General features: G+C 37.3%; 1 protein-coding gene across 21 annotated transcripts in view; it reads left to right on the top strand.

Moving 5' to 3' along the window:
* Nucleotides 1-3,952: 3,952 nt before the first annotated feature.
* Nucleotides 3,953-23,880, top strand: part of LOC126611419 (uncharacterized) — a 33,474-nt gene continuing 13,546 nt past the window's right edge. The window contains exons 1-9 of one of the 21 annotated variants that reach the window (XR_007618846.1): nt 3,953-4,188; nt 4,396-4,567; nt 5,083-5,177; nt 5,364-5,468; nt 12,937-13,017; nt 13,746-13,864; nt 14,264-20,415; nt 20,516-20,605; nt 20,844-21,829. Coding sequence is in view for 1 of the 21 variants with exons in the window: in XM_050279708.1 (XP_050135665.1) it covers nt 14,311-14,379; nt 23,112-23,384 (342 nt within the window). In the remaining 20 variants the exon portion in view is untranslated. The other 20 variants (XR_007618853.1, XR_007618841.1, XR_007618844.1 and 17 more) reach the window with 20 other exon arrangements.

Consider the following 23,880-nt stretch of genomic DNA (forward strand, 5'->3'; position numbering starts at 1 on the left):
TAAAATTAAACCTCAATTAAATACGCCCTTTGAGCCTCTTTATTTTTTTTTTGTCAAACGATAAATTTGTTAGATTAGATGTTGGATTAAAAAGCCGACGAGGTTCGAACTTACAGTAATTGTGCAAGAACAACACTTCTCTACACCATTATGATAGAGGCCCACTTGCCATCGCTTATAACAATTGAAAAAAATTAAAATGGAAATTCACTAGGAAATAGCTATGCTCTGTCGCAAATTCGCATACCGGGAGCCAAAATGCATATAGTCGTAGATCTTATTAGTTATCTTTAACGTCTTATTCCTGACCGTTCCCTACTCCTCGAGGGTCAAGCGACGTTATTATTGTGAACACGCTTGTGTTTACAATACTCGTACAAATTTCTTCTCTCCCGGATGGCAGTCCTATGCGTGCGGCCTTCACTTGTCCTCTTTCTCCACTTGCCCTTGGAGAGATTTTTTGGTGTAACCGGTACGTAGAGCGGTACATCACGTGTTACTATACAAATGGTAGAATATGTATGTTAAAAAGTTAATAATACCACTTGCAAAAGTAAGGATAAAAACACTTAAAAATACTTGCAAAAGTACAAGTTTGTCGTAGTATAGCAGCTCAAGTAAGGTTGCTTCCACAGTGATTGAATGAATAATTTATGTTTAAAACCAACTCTTAATTAATTATTTAAAACAAAGTTTGGAAAATGTTGATTTTAGAATTTAATATAATAAAAACGAATTTAAATTAAGAACAATTAAATAAATCAACTAGAAACCAATTTAAAGAAAATCAATTTGTAAAAGCCCTAGGGTTCAGCCGTCACCTTAACAATCTTACGTAGTTATTCCAATTACTTATAAATTACCCATGCATATTTCGAATGTTAGATTTTCCTAATATATGTTCTACTTGGAACGTCTAACATATAACGTATATCTAACATGCAACCCGTCCAGACGTTCGGATCAAATATGAACATGAAAGACTCATTAAGTTTTATGAAAATCCTTTTGAAAAACCATGCGACCCTTAAGACGTGATGTTCATCTTAAGTTAAATTACAATTATTAACCACAATAAGTCAGCGCCAATTTCAAGGAACATTTCGACCAAAACTGCATTAAATTACCTTTCTAAATATCCTAATGGTTGCGAATACACTTAGATAGTTTAAAATGGTGATTAATAATTCAAAACATGCATGCATAATATCATAAGTAATTAAATAAAAATTACATATTCGGCTCAAGACTTCGCCCTAGCAAAACGGATTAGTTACAAATAATCATAAAACAAAATATTATTAAGAACATAGAAAGAAATTGTCACATCCCCGCCCGGGGCGGATCACTTCCCCGGGCCGGTCCACCACTGTAGCACGATATTATCCGCTTTGGGCCCCAACCACGCCCTCAGGGTTTTGTTTCTAGTAACTCACGAGCAACTTCCCAGTGGGTCACCCATCATGGGAGTGCTCTAGCCCTCTTTTCGCTTAACTTCGGAGTTCCTATGAAACCGGAAGTCAGTGAGCTCCCAAAAGGTCTCGTGCTATGTAGGAATGAGAATATACATTTAAGGATCATACCCCTGGGTGATGTGAGATGTTACAGAAAACACCTTGAAAGAAGAGTACAAATCCTCCAAAATAGTTCATGTGTTTTCCCCACTCATTTTTTTCCCCAAACCCTAATGGCTAAATATCTTTATTTATACTAATACAAAATAAAACCCTAAAAGGGTTTAGAATAAAACTAGGAAACAAAATAAAATAATAAAATAGAAAATAAAATGTTTCATATTTGAACTAAAATTCGGACTTGTCAGAAAACCAAACTTTTGATCCCCAAATCAACTCCGATTTGGTCCCAAAAGGTCTCTTTTGAAAGCTTAAGTCGTCCCCTACAAATCCTCAGAATGAATCTTCCTCAAAATATACCGTCTTGACCTCCAAAATACCCAAAATGTCTAGAAACGTCAATCTGAAAAAGCTGCACGCTGGATCTTTATTTCATCGTCATAGTTAAACAGCTTGGTAGAAAAATCTGAAACTTTGATACAATAATCTTGAAAGACTCACAAACCTTCTCTAATTGGAATTGTTTCAAAATTCGTCCATTTGATTACTTTATGCTCAAGAGGAAGTCGAATGTTATACATTAGAAATATAATTTAAAGTATCAAAATTTACACAAAATAACCAATAAATTAATACTAAGATTATGGTAAAATATATAGTAAAATATTGACTCCTCAAATACCCCCAAACTTAACATTTTGCTTGTCCTCAAGCAAAATAAAACTCAAAAAAACAAAAGAAAAACTAACAAAGTACGAACTTAAACAAAACTTAACTAAGACAATTTTCACCTTCAAGTTGCAATCCATAGAAAACTTTAAAATTTAGAACATATTTTCAAAGTTCCAACGAATCCTATAACAGAGTCTAAGCCAGTCAATTAGAAAAGAATTCACAAACTTCATTCGGTGTAAAGTGAACCATCATAATTAAGGGGACTCGACTAAAACCTTTACCTCTCATCCCTTTTATTTAAAGGAAAACTAACGAAAATTCCTCTGTACTATTTATTTTTAATGAAAAATGGCAAATATATGTGTAAGTGAATAGTAACAGGAAAGTTAAAATGTCATTCTTCATTCAAAGTGAACAGTAACGGAAGTGTTTCGTTAAAACTTCATTTATTTAATCCTTCACACACTTATATAGTCATTTTATTTTATTTTATTTCGATTTTATTTCTCTTTTTTTTTCTTTTCATAATAATTTTTTCTAGTCATAGTAGTGGTCGTGCAATGTCAGTTCCCTTAAGCTTTCTAACCAACCCCACATGCAAGCTTTAGGTCAATGTCTCCCCAAACCCTAAGGCTTTAGCGTACTAAGTGTAGAACACCCCTAAGAACTTATTAACTCGAGCTAAAAAGGCTACAAAACCAACTAACCACCGTGTCTCATGCCAAGACTCTACCGTTTGACGCGAGAATCACTGTTGATCAGATAGGACTAGCTCGGTTACTAAGCAAAGTCTCGGGTGGAACAATTATTATTTTATTTATAATAATAACAAAACTTTATTTTATTTAGAACAAAAATTAAAAATTAACTTAGATGAAAAGTAAGTGCTTCAATTTCACTCCCCACAAACCATGTTGGTGTGAATGTGCAAATTTTCAAAGTATAACTCATAAATTAGTGTCTAAGCAACGATAAATAGAAAAGACTCTATTGTGGGATCAACCTTCACCATGTCCATTTGGTCTAACATTTAAAATAATCTATGAATATTAACTTAAAAAGAATGAATTTTTTTATTGGACTCAAATTAAAAATTTTACTTCCCACCTCCAAACTTAAATCACACATTGTCATCAAGGTGTGGAAAAAAAAAAAAGACTACTCTCTAGAACAACAAATTAAAAAAAAAAGATCGAGCAAAGGCAAACAAAATAAACTAGGAAAGGAAAAATAAAACAGAAAAAGAAAATATAAAATAACAAATAAAAACAAAAGAAAATAAAAGGGATTGGACAACCATGATCATGGGAAACCGAGGCGCTGGCAAAATTTAAAAATAAAGCACAAAAAATGCATGGCTCCGGGGGTCAAACTCGTGACCTGCTGATCCAACATGAGGCGCTAAGCACACGTGCTGATGGAAACCCTAGCAGATTCATATTATTATTATTATCTATTCTAAAATTGAGAAAGGATTTAACTGTAGCTTAGCTATAGTCAATTTTGTGTCCCTTGATTTCATCTTATTTACAAGAAACCCATGAGATTTGGGATGGGTTTGAAGGGTAATTATTAGAACTTAGAAGGGTAATTTTGTCAGCAGGGTTTAGGACGGCTTACCCCTTGATTTTACCTTATTTACAAGAAACCCATCAGATTTGGGCTGTATTGGAAGGGTAATTATTAGAACTTAGGGTAATTTTGTCCGTAGAGTTCGCCGCCTTCGACTTCTTCTTTTTCTCTCTTCATTTCTCCAACCTCTAGCCCCAGCGCCGCTCACCCCTATTCTTCTCCATTTTTCTAAAAGAAAACCCTAGCCACTCAATTTCTCTAACCCTAGCCGTCCCTTATCCAATTTATCTCAACCACGGCCTCCATTTTAGCAGCTCCACCCCGATTCCATCCGCCTCCCTCCCGGCGAAGACTTTGGCATTATCAGGTAATCCTAGCTCCGACCCAAACCCTAACATTACAGAAATTTGATAGCGAGATTCGTTCTTTCCCAAACCCTATCGTGTTTCCATAAGTTTGATAACGAATGTTCGTATTTTGGAATTTATAAATTTTGTGTTTTTGTTCTGTAGAAGCATGATTTGAGTATTTTTTTTTAAAATTAATTAACAGGTTGGTTTTAATTGTTGCGTAGCTCATGTTCATTGCAGTCTAGATCCCAACAACCCAAGGATGATATTTCCATGCTAGGGCTCTAGGATCGTCAACCTATGGATGATATTTCGCTCAAACTCGCAGATCCATGTTCGATCCTCCAGTTTCAGAGCAAAACATTGATCCAGTTCCGAGATCCACAAAAAGCAAAGGTAAAGACTCGGTTTGTGCCTCAAAAAATATACTCTCTTCCCTGTTGTGTGCATCTCTGACTCTGGATTGCTGAAAATTAAGTTCTTTGCACCCGAACTACGAATTTTAGCATATTTTTTTCTTTCGGATTAATGCAATCACAATATTATTTTGTTGATTTATTTACCATTTGTTGTTGAATTTATTTCTGTAGGAAAGGTACTAATTACCGAAGTGTAAAGGATAAGATTTTATTGTACTACCTGCGCTCAGCAGCTCAGTCTCTCCCCTCCTACTCCAGTTATCTTACGTTTTCTGTTATGCATTTCGCATTTCTTGGAATGGATAATAGATAACTACGTATTCGAAGTTGGGGATAATTAGGTTTTTATTTATTTAGTTTGGTTTTTGATTGGATAATATTTTGATTTGCTTTAAGAGTTCTGATCTTCCACTATAATTGTAATTTGACATTGCTACTATTTTTAATATAGATTTATGAACTAATATTCACACATTTGAAACTGATATGCAGACCATCATGAGGATCACCACACCCATGATCATGTTCATGATCCTGGTGTTTCTTCTGTCAGCATAGTTTGTGAAGGGAACTTAGATCTTGAAAAGGTAGGATCTATGTTTTGTCTTATTTCGCAATATATTTGATAATTTATTCTGTGTCTTCCATGTGGACCTGTTGCCTTTGAATGAGACAAGTACACATTTGAGGGCCAGTTGCATCCAGAGTCTTTGTCCAGGCATGTATGAAAGAAAACCTGACAAAGACTACGGATTTCGTTTTTATTTTTTCAGGCTAACATATGGCTTGGTACACTGTTGTTTGAATGAAGTGAGGACATATATCGTATGAAAGGTCTTCTATCAGTTCAAGGAATGAAAGAGAGATTTGTCTTCCAGGTGAGACACTTGCTGCTAATGGACATTGACATCTTTTTTATGTTAACGGATTTTTGGATCGTGTCTTTACTTTCTGATAATGAGGAAAGGGGATCGTATAACTTGTAAGGATTGCAAAGTTATACCAGGAGAGAGCGTGGCTAATCAACATCGCTTGTTGGTGATGGATGTACATATCAAAAGAGTAAGACAAAAGAACAAGACTTGGAAGTGCCCAAGGACTAGATGGTGGAATCTAAAAGAAGAAAAACAAGCCATTTTCAAAGAGAAGGTAATCACCCAATGTGTGTGGGATAGAGAGGGGGAAGCTAGCCAAATGTGGGATTCCATGGCTAGTTGTATCCGAAAAGTAGCAAAAGAGGTATTAGGAGAGTCCAAGGGCTTTGCCCCACACCAAAAGGAATCTTGGTGGTGGAATGAGGAGGTACAAACAAAGGTGAAGGCTAAGAAGGAATGTTGTAAAGCCTTATACAAGGAGATGACCGATGAAAATGGTGAAAGGTATAGAAAAGCGAAGCAAGAGGCGAAGAAAGCTGTTAGAGAAGCTAAGTTAGCGGCTTACGACGATATGTATAAACGACTAGATACCAAAGAAGGAGAGTTTGATATCTATAAACTATCTAGAGCAAGGGAAAAGAAGACAAGGGACCTAAACCAAGTGAGGTGCATCAAGGATGAGGATGGAAAGGTTCTTGCTACAGAGAACGCGGTTAAAGACAGATGGAGAGGTTATTTTCATAATCTTTTCAATGAAGGACATGAAATGAGTGCTTTTTTAGGGGAGTTGAGTAACTCAGAAGAGTGTAGAAACTACTCTTTTTATCGTCGAATCCGGAAGGAAGAAGTGGTTGTAGCTTTGAAGAAGATGAAGCATAAAAAAGCAATAGGCCCAGACGATATACCAATCGAAGTGTGGAAACTTTTGGGAGAGACAGGTATAACATGGCTCACTGACCTTTTCAATAGGATTTTGAAAACGAAGAAGATGCCAAATGAGTGGCGAACGAGCACTTTGGTGCCTATCTACAAGAATAAGGGCGACGTACAAAATTGCATGAACTATAGGGGTATTAAGCTAATGAGTCATACAATGAAGCTCTGGGAGAGAGTCATTGAGCATAGATTGAGGCAAGAGACACGGGTTTCGGACAACCAATTCGGGTTCATGCCAGGGCGCTCAACTATGGAGGCAATCTATCTCTTACGAAGATTGATGGAAAGATATAGAGATGGGAAAAAGGATTTACACATGGTCTTTATAGATTTGGAAAAAGCGTATGATAGGGTCCCAAGAGACATTCTTTGGAGGATTTTAGAGAAGAAAGGAGTACGAGTAGCATATATCCAAGCTATAAAGGATATGTATGAAGGAGCAAAGACTGCCGTAAGAACTCATGAAGGACAAACCGAAAGCTTTCCCATAACTGTAGGATTACATCAAGGTTCATCCTTAAGTCCTTACCTTTTTGCGTTGGTAATGGATGAGTTAACAGGACATATTCAAGATGATATTCCTTGGTGTATGCTTTTCGCAGACGATATAGTGTTGATAGATGAAACTCAGGAAGGGGTAAATGCAAAGCTTAACCTTTGGAGAGAAGTGTTGGAATCTAAAGGTCTTCGCCTAAGCCGAGCAAAGACAGAATATATGGAGTGCAAGTTCAGTGCAAATGGAGGCCAAAACGAGTTAGGGGTGAGGATCGGAGATCAAGAAATACCAAAGAGCGACCGTTTTCGTTACCTAGGCTCTATCTTGCAAAAGAACGGAGAATTAGATGGAGATCTCAACCATAGAATACAAGTTGGATGGATGAAGTGGAAGAGTGCATCCGGCGTGTTATGTGACCGCCGTATGCCACTGAAGCTCAAGGGAAAATTTTATAGGACGGCAATAAGGCCGGCGATGCTGTATGGCACAGAATGTTGGGCGGTGAAACATCAACACGTACACAAAATGGGTGTAGCGGAGATGAGGATGCTTCGTTGGATGTGTGGGCACACGAGAAAGGATAAGATTAGGAATGAGGATATCCGGGGTAAAGTAGGAGTAGCCGAAATTGAAGGAAAGATGAGAGAAAATCGGTTACGGTGGTTTGGACATGTGCAAAGAAGGCCTACTGACGCTCCGATTAGAAGATGCGACTATGGGACAGAGGTTCAGGGCCGAAGGGGTAGAGGAAGACCTAGGAAAACTTTGGAAGAGACTCTAAGAAAAGACTTAGAGTACTTGGATCTAACGAAGGACATGACACAGGATCGAGCACAATGGCGTTCTAAGATTCATATAGCCGATCCCACTCAGTGACTTGGATTTTCCAAGTCTCCAACCGAGAAGTTTTCCTCACTCGGAAAATTAAGGGAACACTACCCCAACCTACATGCTCCACTCAGAAAGCTTCAACATACAAGCTTCAACAAAAGAAAATTCAAAGAACTTAGCGAAGAAGGCTTTGGTGTATTTAACACAATACGTTGAAATGAAGGAAATCTTATTTATTGATATCCCCGATAAGCTACAAATATGTACATATACATGAGTCAAAATAAACACACAAGAGGGAGCCTTCACAAAGGTTGCTTAGGAGAAGTCTCAGCAGTCGGTAGAGCCCCAGAAAGAGAAGGCACCGGAGGGGGATCATTTGGAGCCTCAGTACTGGACAGAACCCTAGAAGGAGGAGGCATCAGAGGTTGATCATTTGGAGCTTCATTACGCGGTACAGCCCCAGATGACGAAGGCAATAAATGCCTTTGGAACAAACCCACAAATCTCTGATGATCAAGTAAAACCTGACCATCAGTTTCCTTCATCTGGTCAAGCTTCCTCTTCATGTTTGTAGCATAGTCATGTGCGAGCCGGTGCAACTGTTTATTCTCCTGTTTGAGACCTCTAATCTCCTGTTTGAGACTCATCACTTCAGCCGCCAATGATTCAACTTGGCGGGTTCGAGCAAATAGGCGTTGGGCCATATTAGACACAGAACCTGCACACTGAACACTGAGAGCCAGCGAATCCTTAACAGCTAACTCATCAGACCGTTTGGAAAGTAGTCTGTTATCTTTGGGAGTGAGAAGGTTCCTGGCCACCACCGCAGCGGTCATATCATTCTTCATCACGGAATCCCCAACGGTAAGAGGACCAGTAAGGGAGACGAAGGATGGGCGCCATATGTTGTCTGGAGAAGGCGGGGCTGCCTCTTCAACAAGGTTCAAGTCAAAACGACGGTCGGAGGGGCCATACATTTTCAAAGGTGTTGAAGAGAGAAGAGGTCGGACAAATCAAGATCTTAGAAGTGCAAGAATGAAGCTTCTACTGGTGGAGATTCAAGTGTGCTTTGGAACGTAATGCCAGCCCCTATAAAAATCTGCACTCGACGGAGCTTCAGAAATCGAAGAGGCGCCTGCTCAGAAATCGAAGAGGCGTTTGCTTTCTCAAAAGCTGGGCTGCTTAGAGATCACGAGGGTTGATCTCAGAAATCGAAGAGGCGTTTGCTTTCTCAAAAGTTGGGCTGCTCAAAGACCACGAAGGCTAATCTCAGAAATCGAAGAGGCGCTCGCTTTCTCAAAAGCTGGGCTCCCCAGAGACCACGAGGGCCGATCTCAGAAATCGAAGAGGCACCTACTTTTCCAGCCTTGTCAGCACCTGTCACACGCACACTCAGCTTTGCGGAAATTATGGGCATTCTGTCGAAGACTTCTGGGGAAGTAGAAAACACATGAATCTTACTGTTCAATCACCCACTTCCCACACGTAACAATAGCTCATGGGTACCACAGAAAACTTTGCCAAAGTTCTCTGCCAAAGTTGAGCACGTGAAGCTTGCAGGTCCCACTACATCGCTCTGACCAAGAAGGGTAAAAGAATAGCAAAGAAACAGCACTAACAAAGTTTAGACCTATAAATTTTGAAGGTCTAGCTACCATATTATTACCCACAAGGGTAAAGGAACAGTACCACTGCTGGATAATTGGAAAGTCCCTGTGTGTCAACCTCTGTGCTTCGTGGCAAGGTAGACTAGCAAACATGCCCAACCTTTACTCACATTCGAGAAAACACTCCCAATAAGATTGCTTGCTCCAAAAGCCAGACTCCCAACATGACTACTTTCTTAAAAATCGAAGAGAGGGTAAAGGAACAGTACCATTGCTGGATAATTGGAAAGTCCCTGTGTGTCAACCTCTGTGCTTCGTGGCAAGGTAGACTAGCAAACATGCCCAACCTTTACTCACATTCGAGAAAACACTCCCAACAAGATTGCTTGCTCCAAAATCGAAGAGGCACCGCCCTCCGAATCTCGAGAGCCAGACTCCCAACATGATTACTTTCTCAAAAATCGAAGAGACACTGCTCCCCGAATCTTCGAGAGCCAGACCCCCAGCATGATTGCTTTCTCAAAAATCGACGAGGCATCGTTCTTCGAATCAATCGAAGAGGCGCTCGCTTTCTCAAAAGCTGGGCTGCTCAGAGACCACGAGGCTCGATCTCAGAAATCGAAGAGGCACCTACTTTTCTAGCCTTGTCAGCACCTGTCACACGCACACTCAGCTTTGCAGAAATTATGGGCATTCTGTCGAAGACTTCTGGTGAAGTAGAAAGCACATGAATCTTACTGTTCAATCACCCACTTCCCACACGCAACAATAGCTCATGGGTACCACAGATAACTTTGCCAAAGTTCTCTGCCAAAGTTGAGCACGTGAAGCTTGCAGCTCCCACTAAATCGCTCTGACCAAGAAAGGTAAAAGAATAGCAAAGAAACAGCACTAACAAAGTTTAGACACATAAATTTTGAAGGTCTAGCTACCATATTATTACCCACAAGGGTAAAGGAACAGTACCACTGCTGGATAATTGGAAAGTCCCTGTGTGTCAACCTCTGTGCTTCGTGGCAAGGTAGACTAGCAAACATGCCCAACCTTTACTCACATTCGAGAAAACACTCCCAACAAGATTGCTTGCTCCAAAATCGAAGAGGCACCGTCCTCCGAATCTCGAGAGCCAGACTCCCAACATGACTACTTTCTCAAAATCGAAGAGAGGGTAAAGGAACAGTACCATTGCTGGATAATTGGAAAGTCCCTGTGTGTCAACCTTTGTGCTTCGTGGCAAGGTAGACTAGCAAACATGCCCAACCTTTACTCACATTCGAGACAACACTCCCAACAAGATTGCTTGCTCCAAAATCGAAGAGGCACCGCCCTTCGAATCTCGAGAGCCAGACTCCCAACATGATTACTTCCTCAAAAATCGAAGAGACACTGCTCTCCGAATCTCGAGAGCCAGACCCCCAGCATGATTGCTTTCTCAAAAATCGAAGAGGCATCGTTCTCCGAATCTCAAGAGCCAGATACCACAGACCACTTTTTCAAAGTGCTCTGACAGAGTTAAAACATGTGAAACTGGCAGCTCCCACTACCGTGATATGACCAAGCAGGGTAAAGGAATAGCATTACTACTTGTTAGGGAGACTCCTATATATGTCGACCTCCATCCCCAACGAACAGGCAGACCTGCAAAAATGCTCAACCCTTCATCATATATGAGAGGGCACTCCCAACGAAACCTTTCGAAATATTCAGCTTTCTTTCCCCCCGATAATACCTCTGCAAACAAGCTATACTAGAGCAAGAATATCTCATATCATCAGGGTTAAAAGCAAGAGTATCCCATATCATGCTTTTTCCCTGTCTTTTCCTTTGGCCTTGTTTTTACCTGCAAGACAAGGAGAAAGAGAGCAATCAGTCAGCACTTGGAATCAAGCTTCCAGCCAGGAACTGACTGCCTGGAACCGCTTACCTGATTACTTACCTGGCATTGCTCTCGAGTACTCATCTTCAACATCTTATGTTTCCAGGGAAGATTCCGCATCTGCTTGAGGAATAGATAGGGCAAGTGCGAAGGATACAAGGAAGCATGTGGAGACAAGCGTAACAGCACACGTGCCGATACATCCATTACTCTGTCAAAAGCAAAAGTATCCCATATCAGCAGGGTGGAACGTACTCTAGATTTGATGGACTTGTTTTGACCCTCAAATTCTTCAGTCGGCCTTATACTCTGGAGGAAACCAGAAAACCCTCCAGCTCAGTTCAAGAATAAGCCTGTGGAAAGTTACTTCTTCAAAAGCAAAAGTATCTCATATCATCTCTTCTCATTTTTCTTCTCTTTATCCTTCATGCTGCTGAAAGATGGGGAGAAGGTGAACAATCAGTTGGAGCTTTGATTGCTTACCTTGTCTGTCACCTCTTTCAGCAGACCCCCTAGCTCGGCGACTTGGGGGACTCCTACTACATGGTTTGTATCGTGCTTGACCAAGCCTGAAACTACAAGTAAGCTTCAAGTGAAATTGATACATTACCTTGTGCATCTCCACCAGTTAAAGATACCACCCCTGGATGGAGGAAGAGTACTTCCAGAGAAGATGCCACATCTACCTATGAGACAGATAAGGCAAGTCAAGACGACACCACACTCCGATACTTAGAAGTTTCGTGATTACGAGATCATTCTCCCACAATATTTCCTAATGTCATTTGTACTAAATCATTCACTTGTACTCACTAAAGGAGAGCTTGAACCTATGTACTTGTGTAAACCCTTCACAATTAATGAGAACTTTTCTATTCCGTGGACGTAGCCAATCTGGGTGAACCACGTACATCTTGTGTTTGCTTTCCTATCTCTATCCATTTATATACTTATCCACACTAATGACCGGAGCAATCTAGCGAAGATCACAAAAAGCGACCGTTTTCGCTACCTAGGATCTATCTTGCAAGAGAACGGAGAATTAGATGGAGATCTCAACCATAGAATACGAGCTGGATGGATGAAGTGTAAGAATGCATCCGGCGTGTTGTGTGACCGTCGTAGGCCACTGAAGCTCAAGGGAAAATTTTATAGGACGGCAATAAGGCCAGCGATGTTGTATGGCACAGAATGTTGGGCGGTGAAGCATCAACACGTACACAAAATGGGTGTAGCGGAGATGAGGATGCTTCGTGGGATGTGTGGGCACACGAGAAAGGATAAGATTGGGAATGAGGATATCCGAGGTAAAGTAGGAGTAGCCGAAATTGTAGGAAAGATGAGAGAAAATCGGCTCCGGTGATTTGGACATGTGCAAAGAAGGCCGAATGACGCTCCGGTTCGAAGATGTGACTACGGGACAGAGGTTCAGGGCCGAAGGGGTAGAGAAAGACCTAGGAAATCTTTGGAAGAGACTCTAAGAAAAGACTTAGAGTACTTGGATCTAACGGAGGATATGACACAAAACCGAGCGCAATGGCGTTCTAGGATTCATATAGCCGACCCCACTTAGTGGGAAAAGGCTTTGTTGTTGTTGTTGTTGTTGTTGTTGTTGTCTTTACTTTCTGATAAAGAAGTTCGATTTTAGCATATTTGTTTCTACGGATTAATGCAATCACAATATTATTTTGTTGATTTTTTCACATACGTTTATGGATCAAGGATTTTGGTGCTCTGAAAATGCCCACCCTGATATTTTTACACCAAGTGTATATGGCAACCCAGACATTCCAACTTGCTCAGGTACTTCAATCTTTTCATTTTTTGGTAATTTTTGCCCCTGTTTGGTTGCTGGGAAGGAGAGGGAAAATAAGAGAAATCATCAAAGTTGATATATATCATTTGTTTTTAGTACATTGATTTTTATTGTGAGAAATTATATGATTATTTTTTTATAATTACCTGTGGAATGGAAGAGTATTAGCTAAAACTCTCTCACTACTCAGTTGTATCTATAGTAAAAAATTGATGAGTAGATGGACTACAAACCTCAAATTCCCTCCGTCTGTATATTTGCAGTTGCTTTTCCTTATAAATCTTCTCTTGCAAAGAAATTCAAAGGCCTCTAATTGTATTCATGGACTATAAATGTAATTATACAACTCAAAGGCCTCTAATTGTATTCATGGATTATAAATGTAATTATACAATGTACATTATTATTTAAATATAAAAACCTATAATTTATATATAAAGTCAATTTAAACTCATTAAAATATACGATCTTTAAATACAAAAGTAAATTTGAAAGAAGTTTAAGTAATATATGAATGCTATATGTTTTATTATGTTCAAAATTGAAATTGGAATCATGCTATTCTTTGATATGAATGAAGTATGGTGTTCTCCTTCAAAAAATTGAAATTAGATCTCTCCATCCCCTTAATTTCATTTTCTATTAGCAAAGAACCGGGATACCAATGTACTAATGTGTATTGTTTCAATTTCTATGTTTACTAATCTTTTCCCAGGGAAATACTTCATTTAAGGAAAAGCCTGAAATAATGTTGTCGAAGTGCTATACTGAAGCTATCAGTTTGAACATGATGTGTGCAACTTAGATTGCAACCATACAACTGCTTACTTGGAGGTAATAGTCATTCTATTGCATGCATATCTTTAGAATCTTTATTTTTATTTTTATTTTTTATTTTTTATTTTTTTATAACTATTGATGAAAGCACTGCAGACCAAATCATGTTATATATGCTTATTGTAAACAGTTCTGTCTGTAAATTTGAAACCCAAATTAACATAATTTTTCCCCTATTTGACCATGCATTTATGAATGTTGGATTAAAATTTGTTTATTTTTGGGAAGAAATGAGACAGTTGGTTTGAGTTTTAGAAGCCTTTGTTTTTCTGCCTTTTATGGCAATGAAAAAAAGGGGGAAAACGTTGGTCTTAATTGTAATTTCCAAATTCTTTACGCTGTTAGTAGTTAAAATTAAGGGAATGGCTATTAATATAATTTTTGGTGTATTTCAAGCTTCTAATTCACAAACTGGGTGAAGGTCACAATAAGTATTAGTTACTATGAGAGTGTTGGACTATCGTCATTCTGGAACCAGGTTTAAGAGGGCCCTGACAATGACATTGAAACGGGTATACAACCCTCTTCTTTTCGTCTTTTAGTCTTTCGCTTACTCGAGCATATGCTGTCATTTAAAATTAGTGGTCCGGTTGATGTACCTGCAATATCAGTAGTTCCTATCTTTTTAATGGAGTGATTCCCTTTCTTGCACATGTAAAATCTTGATGTCTGCAAATGCACATATCACATAACTGTTAACACAAGTCTTGCTTCTTTCATTTGATTTTGCAAGGGTAAGCTCTTAATCTTTCCTCTATCATTTTGTAGTTCATCCTATTGTTGTAATTTAGAGCTATTTTAATGCTCTTAATCTGAAGCCTCCCGAACTTTATAATCTTTTTGTAATTATCTCAGACTGAAAATTAGACTACTAATAATTAGGAAATAACAGTCCTGTAACATCCAAAACAAAGCATAATAAGGAAAACCCATATTGAGAATGAATTATGTATTTGAGGCTCTATTTTGTCGACTTTGCCTATTACCCTGGAATCATAAGCTAGTAGTATTCCAATCACAGTTTTTCTTTTTACTTTTGATGTTGGAACCACAGAACGAAATATACGATTTTGGAAATCTTATTTTCGAAAGATAGCTAACGTAAAAGTGGTGGATTGCTTAGTAGTTGGACTTCCTTTTTAATTCATACCATACTTTATCTCTCTAATTTAGGTAGTTACAATAAATAAGAATCGATAAAAATGATTTTATTTTAAAAGCTACTTAAAAAGATAGTAATTAATGCTATAAAATTTTCCAAATGCTACTTATCATGTGTTCAATTTCAATTAAGATTTTGAGATATATCAATTAAGTTATATAAGTCTGTGGAATATGATGTGTTTTTAATTGATTTGTTTTAGAGATTTCAAGCAAAATTATGAGTGAAATTCAATTATCTCAAAATCTAAAAGAGGAGACGCGAGATTTGTGAATGCTTAAAATACTTTACGATATTTCTCAAATTCTCTCGATTTTTTCAAAATCAAATCCTAATTAGAAATACCTAAAGTATTATAAACTTTTATTAAAATCCTAATTGAATAGGCCTAGAGTTTTCAAAAATACTTAAAATAGTAATTGAAAATCGCTGTAGTATTATAAACTTTTCAAAAATCCTAATTAGAAATACCTGAAGTATTATAAACTTTTCAAAAATCCTAATTAAAATTGTTAGATTAGAAAGACAACGAATTTATTTTGTTTTACAGCAATAGAGGGGTTATCAGCACATGTTTCTTACCTGACCTGCTATGGGTTTGAAACAGTCATTCGCATAACTGTGGTCGAGTCACTCAGTGCATTTAATAATTTTATTTTCACCATTAAAATTACATTTTAAACGTGTATTTAATTTATATTTGCAACTTTCACATGGAGATGGGACCAGGGAGAGTAGAGCGTGTCGGTCCACGGCTTACAAAGCTCTGTGGGCAGTACTACATTGGGCTGGTCTTCTTTGCAAATAGGGAAGGTGCGTCTGCGACATATGATGAGGCAAAAGAAGTTAGAAGGTGCCTATTTTTGCCACGAAAGGGGAGGGTTTCAAGAAATTCACTGGAGGAGCTGAGGAGATATGGGTGTGTTGGCTTACTAAGTCTAACTTGGTGGCAATGGTCCCTTAGATTGATGATTGATGCAGCCTATTGGAACTGGTATTTACTTCTCAATGTTTGAGAATATATAGAGTTATTGAAAGTAGCTGACTTGGATATCTCACAACTATAGGATAGATATCCAACTCAGCTACTTTCAGTAACTCTCTACATATTCTCAAACATTGAGAAGTAAGTTCCGGTGGGGCTGCCTCAATCATCAATCTAAGGGACCATTGCCTCCAAGTTGGCCTTAGTAAGCCAACACACCCATATCTCCTCAGCTCCTCCAGTGAATTTCTTGAAACCCTCCCCTTTCGTGGCAAAAATAGGTATCTTCTGAACTTCTTTTGCCTCATCATATGTCCCAGACGCACCTTCCCTATTTGCAAAGAAGACCAGCTGTAGTACTGCCCACAGAGCTTTGTAAGCCGTGGACCGACACGCTCTACTCTCGTTGATCCCATCTCCATGTGAAAGTTGCAAATATAAATTAAATACACGTTTAAAATGTATTTTTAATGGTGAAAATAAAATTATTAAACTTACTCGAGCCAATTTTTAATGTCGTCCAGTTAGGCAACGCTCTGATGGCTATGGATGAGAATGAAGTCACTTTGAACCGTAGGGTTGTGCTGGTCCAAACTCGCACTGAGTGACTCGACCACAGTTATGCGAATGAGTGTTTCAAACCCATAGCAGGTCAGGTAAGAAACATGTGTTAATATTTCCATTAATTAATAAAATACTCATTGTCAATCAAAATTCTATGAAATTACTACTTTAATCATGTAATTAAAATAAAACATGAATAAGAAATATGGGGTAGAAATGTAATTTCACACAATCAAATTTTGCTGTTTTTTTTCAAAGTCACCTACATGTAATCCTAATATATCTCTAATTAAAATAAAAACTTCCCACTCCCACATTCTCTATCACTCTGTTTTGGCTTTTGGACAGGCAGCGCGGCGGGATGGAAGTTGATCTGGGGTTTTGGCTTTTGGGCTGCTGGAGCAAGGGATAGTAGGTTCAAACTCGGTACTTTGATTTTGTTTGTCCAATACTGTCTGTTTAGATCGCTTCACATCCTCTTCTCTATTTTACTTTTTTTCTTTTTTCTGGTGTATGAGAATTGGAATTATGAAATTCATTTTTTTGATTGTTAAACTAAATTAGATTGGGTTGTCTCAGTTATGAGATTCATACTAATAATTAGAATAATTATAATTATGTGTCGCAGAGACATGTATGGGTTGTCGACTATGACAGAAGGTGAACCAGCCTTTTCTCACTATGAGGTGTATGGTTCTGGAAAAACATTTGCTTCCCAAATATTAGAGGCGTGCTTGGAACCTTATCAGACTTTCGAAAAAAGAATAAAAGTATGTGAAATGGCATTGCTGGATACGGCAATTTGTGATCATGCACAAATGATTATTGAGAGGTAATTTTATTTACAGATCATTTCAATTGCCTTATATTTGTATGAAGTGTCTAATCAGGTAATTGTTTGCAGTTTGTTTTCTTGGCTTCAATCACTTATTTAAACAACTGACTTATTTAAACAACTGTGATCGAGTCGTATGGTGCAAGCTTTGATGATTTGGAACCACGAATGAGTCATGTTGATCTATAACATTTTTGGGAGTGTTGTCCCAGACAACGACATAAAAAAGCGGCTGGAGCGAGTAATAATTTTATTTTGCCATTAAACAATCTTTTTTTTTTCTTTTTGTGAGAAGAGCCATTAAGCAATCTATATTTAATTATATTTGAGGTTTTGGCAGGGGTATTAAAAGAGTCTTACCAAGCTATGTGGGGGCATACTACATCCGATTGGTCATTTTTGCAAGTGAGGAAGGTGTTTGTCAAACTTTAGATAGAGGAGAAGATGTCCCAAAAGACTATTTTTGCAATGCAGGGGAAAAGTGTCGAAGAAGTTTTTTCGCAGGAGCCAATGAAATCTGGATGTGTTAACCAAGGAAGAAAAACTTGGATGCATTGGTCCCATAGATCCGTTGACATTTTAGTATTATTCAATTTCTGATAGCTGAGTTTCATGTCCTCTGTGATGGTAAAATAACACAGATTCTCCAAAATTTCAGACATGATACATTTTGCTGTAAAACAATTACTGGTTCGAGTTTTTAGTTTTTTCAGTCACGATAACTCAAATTTGGAGAACCAGTAATTATTTTACAACAAGGGGTATCATGACTGAAATTTCGGAGAATCTGTGTCATTTTACTGTCAAATAGGTCATGAGACTCAGCTATTAGAAATTAAACGATACTAAAGTGTCAACGGATCTGTGGGACCAATGCATCCAAGTTTTCCTTCCTTAGGTAACACATCCAGATTTCCTTAGCTGCTACAAAAAACTTCTTCAACCCTTTCCCTTGCAATGCAAAAATAGGCTTTTGCATCTCTTGTACAAATCTTCTCCTCTGTCTAAAGTCTAACGAGCACCTTCCTCACTTGCAAAAATGACCAATCGAGTGTAGTATGCCCCATGTAGCTTGGTAAGACATGAACTGACAAACTTCACTTCTGCTCTTTTAATACCCTACCAAAACCCCAAATATAATTAAATACAGATTGCTTAATGGTTCTTCTAAAAAAAAAAAGATTGTTTAATGGCGAAATAAAACTATTACTCACTGCAGCCGCTTTTTTATGTCGTTGGCTGGGACAACACTCCCAAAAATGTTATATATCAGCATGACTCTGCATCTCTGGCAGTTGTGGTTCCAATCATCAAAGCTCACACTATACAACTCGATCACAGTTGCTTCAATAAGTGATTGAAGCCAAGAAAACAAACTGTAAACAATTACCTTATGAGACACTTCATACAAATATAAGGCAATTGGAATGATCTGTAAATAAAATTACCTCTCAAGAATCCTCTGTGATGGGTCCCAAATTGCCGCATCTATCAATGCCATTTTGCATACTTTTATTCTTTCTTCGAAAGTCTGATAAGGTTCCAAGCACGCCTCTAATATTTGGGAAGCAAATGTTTTTCCAGAACCATACACCTCATAGTGAGAAACATAGGAGGCTGGTTCACCTTCTATCATAGTCGACAACCCATACCTGTCTCTGCGACACATAATTATTCTAATTATTAGTATGAATTTCATAACTAAGACAACCCAATCTAATTTAGTTTAACACAGAGATCAAAAAAATGAATTTCATAACTAAGACAACCCAATCTAAATTAGATTAGGTTGTCTTAGTTATGAAATTCATACTAATAATTAGAATAATTATAACTATGTGTCAATCAAACAAATTATTATCTGTGTTAGGCTAAGCCTGTAACTCAAATTAATGTGGCACGTTTTCATCTTAATTTGTGCCAAAGAATGACCCAATGAGTTCATTAGATTATTTTTACTTTTATTTATTTATGCATAACATTTTTTCTAAGAGCAATTCTAGCCCTAAAAATGCATTGACAGTCAGCCTATTTAATCCATTCAAATGAATAGTAAAGGATCCAATAAACAGTAATTGACCAAATGCATTTCCACCTTTAAAATATGCGCTGGCACAATCTGTAGTCAATTTGTATTAAAATATTATTATTATTTTTTTTAATAAAATAATTTAGTTTTAATTTCGGATAGGATTTTTAACCAATCTTATCATGTCACGTGTCATTATCCGAAAGTACTATTTTGTGGATAGATTTCCGATAAGATTTTAAATCAATTCTGACACGTCACTTGTCACTATCTAGTTACAATGATTTAGTCAAGATTTCAATAAGATTTTCAACTAATCACGTAGTGCCACGTGGCATTACCCACAACCTCATCATTTTTTTTTGTTTATATAAACCTTACATTCATACTAATTCATACACCAAACTCAAAATGATGAATATATTTTCATCGTCCGTCATACTCGTGTTTCAAGCAAACCGAAAAAACTTTTCCTAGTGTATGGTAAGTGCATTTGATTTTTTTATTTCTTCCTTTACAAACTTTACGTTTGTCTTATGCATTCTCAGTTTTATATGAATTTTCATTTCTCTTTATATTTCAAGAGTTTCGAGGCGAGCTTTCAAATTGTTTCAAGAGTTTAACGACTTGAGTGCAAGTTTATATGATCTTTTGTATTGCAAGTATTCGTATTGTATCAGTAAGTACTTTTAGGTGTTGTTTAACGGATGAGACTTAAGTCCTAAGAAATTTACTTTTACATACTAATAATTGTCAATAAGACCAAATATATTCAAGGTCGGAATATTAATTTAAGATGAATTAAAATAGTTTTCCCTCAATGTTTACACTCTAAACATTGGCATGCTTGACAAAATCTAACTAAAGTTAGTAGCTATTTTAAGTGAATTTGCTCAACTAGCCGATGATAACAAGTTCCACGGGTACCATGTTGCTGTCCTCGTGCCATGAAAGTTCTCCTCCAATCCAAGAGGTAAGTTAGTCGTGAATCGTGATAGTGTAAAGATGAAATAAAATATTTATCAAAGGTTGCCAAGAACAAGGATTTATTTTTAGCTGTATAACTTTTTCAGAGTCTACATCTTGTAAATTGACATGCTCCACTACATCATAATAACATGACTTATTAGTATGGAGAGAAATTTTGCTCAACTATCCGAGAGGTAAGTTTGCTGTGACAGTGCCCCTCTTCGTTTCTGCAATTTTTATTATTTATTTTGTAAACACAATTGCTACGATGCCACTTATAATGTCTATAACATTTATTTTAGGATTCTTGCACTTGTTTTTTAGTTACTTCAGACCACGTAAAACCCTTTTGAAGTGTTTAACGTTGGAATTTAGGGTACTTAGGCATTGCCTTGCCAATAAGTTGAATGTTTTTTGTGTTTTGATGCGCAGGAGGGCATCGCTCATAACGCATTGACATGAAACCTTGTTTGAAAAGAAAACAAAAACTTCAATACATGTGAATTTTAAAGTTACCTTTTGAAATTCTTGTTGCAAGTATCACAAGATACAACGGACAAGTATCCAACAAAATTTTGCTGGTTCGAGTTTACTAAATCTTTGCAGCATGGTGTGAATTTTGCTAGTGGATACATGGTCGCTGTATCTCGTAATACTTACAACAAAGTTTGCAAGAGGTAACTTTAAAATTCCCATTGAAGTTTTTGTTTTCTTTACTAACTGATATGATGAATTTAAAAGTGGACCACATAGTTTCTATGTTTTTTTTCCTTTGGGAAACTGCATAAGGACATTGGTAAAAAAAAACTTAAATGTGTGAAAAGCTTGTTATGAATAGTTATGCAAGGGGAAGTGGGGGTTGTAAGCTATCTTTCGAAAATAAGATTTCCAAAATCGTATCTTTCGTTTGCAGGTTTTACTTCTGTGGTTCCAACATCAAAAGTAAAAGGAACAAATGTGATTGGAATCCTCGAATGTCATGGAATACTATTAGTTTATGATTCCAAGGTAACAGGCAAAGTCGATAAAAAAGAGCCTCAAATACGTAATTCTCGATATGATTTTTCCTTACTATTCTTCTCTTTTTGTTTTGGATGTTGCAGAACTGTTATTTCCTACTTATCACTAGTCTAATTTTCAGTCTCAGATAATTACAAAAAGTTTATAAATTTCGGGAGGCTCCAGATTGCTATCATTGGTGCTGTTGAGAACCGCAAAATCTGCCAGGTGATAAGCAGGATCATCGTGTCTTGAGAAGTGAGTCACTTCCAGGATCTGAATTAATTGAACTTCCCAAGACACGATATCCTGCTTATCACCTGGCAGATTTTGAGGTTCTCAACTTCACCAATGATAGCAATCTCGACCCTCCCAAACTTTATAACCTTTTTGTAATTATCTGAGATTGGAAATTAGAATAGTGATAAGTAGGAAATAACAGTCCTGCAATATCCAAAACAAAAAGATGAGAATAATAAGGAAAAACCATATCGGGAATTACGTATTCGAGGCTCTTTTTTGTCGACTTGGCCTGTTACCCTGGAATCATAAGCTAATAGTATTCATGATGGATTCCAATCACAGTTGTTCCTTTTACTTTCGATGTTGGAACCACAAAAGAAAAATCTGCAAACGAAAGATTCTATTTTGGAAATCTTACAACTCCACTACCCTTTGCATAATACTATTCATAACAAGCTTTTCACACATTTAGGTTTTTTACCATGTATCTCGTGGTACTTACAATAAGAATTGCAAGCGCGTTGCCCTTTGAGGCAGTCAAGGTGGTCAGATCTGAAGGTGCTTCGAGAGGAAGACCTCTTCCGCTGTTGTCTCAACCTAAGCCAACAAATGGGTAAATTACTAAATTATTTGGATTTGCCTGATATAATATTGTTGATTTAGTCATTGTTGTACTGCTACTGGTGAAATTTTTTTCGTCGTTTGACATCTTCAATTACAGATTTGATTCTATGTGATTTTGCATTCTGAAAGCCTAGAATATAACTTGAAATTGAAGAATTACTTGTAAAAAAATTTCGTTGTTTGACATCTTCAATTACAGATTTGATTTTGTGTGATTTTGCATTCTGAAAGTCTAGAATCCAACTTGAAATTGAAGAATTACTTGAACAGTTTCTGTTCATTTTATATTGCAAAGTTCTGATTTGATGTGTGCAATTGCATTGTGCAACCCTAGATTTTGGGGATAATCAATTGTTTGTTTCTTCTACATTTTGAGAGTGTTGTTCTTGTTGCTGTGTGTCATGATGGTTTCTGCCAGTCATTTAGTCTAAACTTAGTCACCGATTTCATCTTGATTCCCAGGTGTTTCTAACACCGTCACTGTAAAATTGGATGAAACTATGTGACTTGGAAATTTCAGCTTCACTCCAACTATGTGAAAATCTTTTGAGTGTATCATATGAAGTTTGTAAAACTAACAGGGCATAAATATTCTTTGTAAAATGATGTATTACTTCATTATGAAGAAATTGAAACATTGCATAAGTTACTCACTCTCACCACCTTCTCTCTCTAGATTTTCTCCTGATTCTTATACTTTGATCGATCTATAGTTCTTATCAAGTTGTACTGCATCATCATTGTAATGTTTATGATCACCCACATATACATGTTTTGTTGCTTCAAACAAAATTGTCGTCGTTAAGATTAACATGTGAATATTTTTCAATGCAGGTTTTACAAGGATATTGTTCCACACTGGGGACGTTAAATTCATGTAAGTTGGAAAGATTTGAATCCCTGACTGTTTGTATCTTGATAGCCATGGAATTATCATCGGATATTTCGAGAGGAAGCGTGTTGCCCTTTGCCATGGCTATCTTCTCGAAATCTCTCCTCCGATCCTCCCTCCGGCAATGCAAGCACGTTGCCCTTTGCCCCTTTGAGGCAGTCAAGGTGGTCAGATCAGATCTAAAGGTGCTTCGTGAGGAAGACCTCTTCCGCTGATGTCTCAACCTAAGCCATTAAATTATTTGAATTTTGCTGATATAATATTGTTGATTTAGTCATTGTTGTACTGCTACTTGTGAAATTTTTTCGTTGTTTGACATCTTCAATTACAGATTTGATTCTGTATGATTTTGCATTCTGAAAGCTTAGAATCCAACTTGAAATTGAAGAATTACTTGAACAGTTTCTGTTCATTTTATATTGCGAAGTTCAGATTTGATGTGTGCAGTTGCATTGTTTCCCTTGTTACTTGACACATAACATATTCAAATTACTAGGTAATAGATATTAACTCGCTTTGCTAAGGTGTGACGTGTAAGCTGACATAACCGTCTGTTAAATCACTTCTAGGTTCTTTTGTTGACAAAACGTCACCTTCATGCCTAGGCCTGAAAAATAAAAATAAAAATTTCTTGGCATTTTTAACATGTATGGTTTGTTGTCTTGTGGAATAAAAAAGAATAGAATTTTAACGAAAAGTTTTAGGTGCTGT

The sequence above is a fragment of the Malus sylvestris genome, chromosome 17, assembly GCF_916048215.2.
Source record: "Malus sylvestris chromosome 17, drMalSylv7.2, whole genome shotgun sequence".
NCBI lineage: Eukaryota > Viridiplantae > Streptophyta > Magnoliopsida > Rosales > Rosaceae > Malus > Malus sylvestris.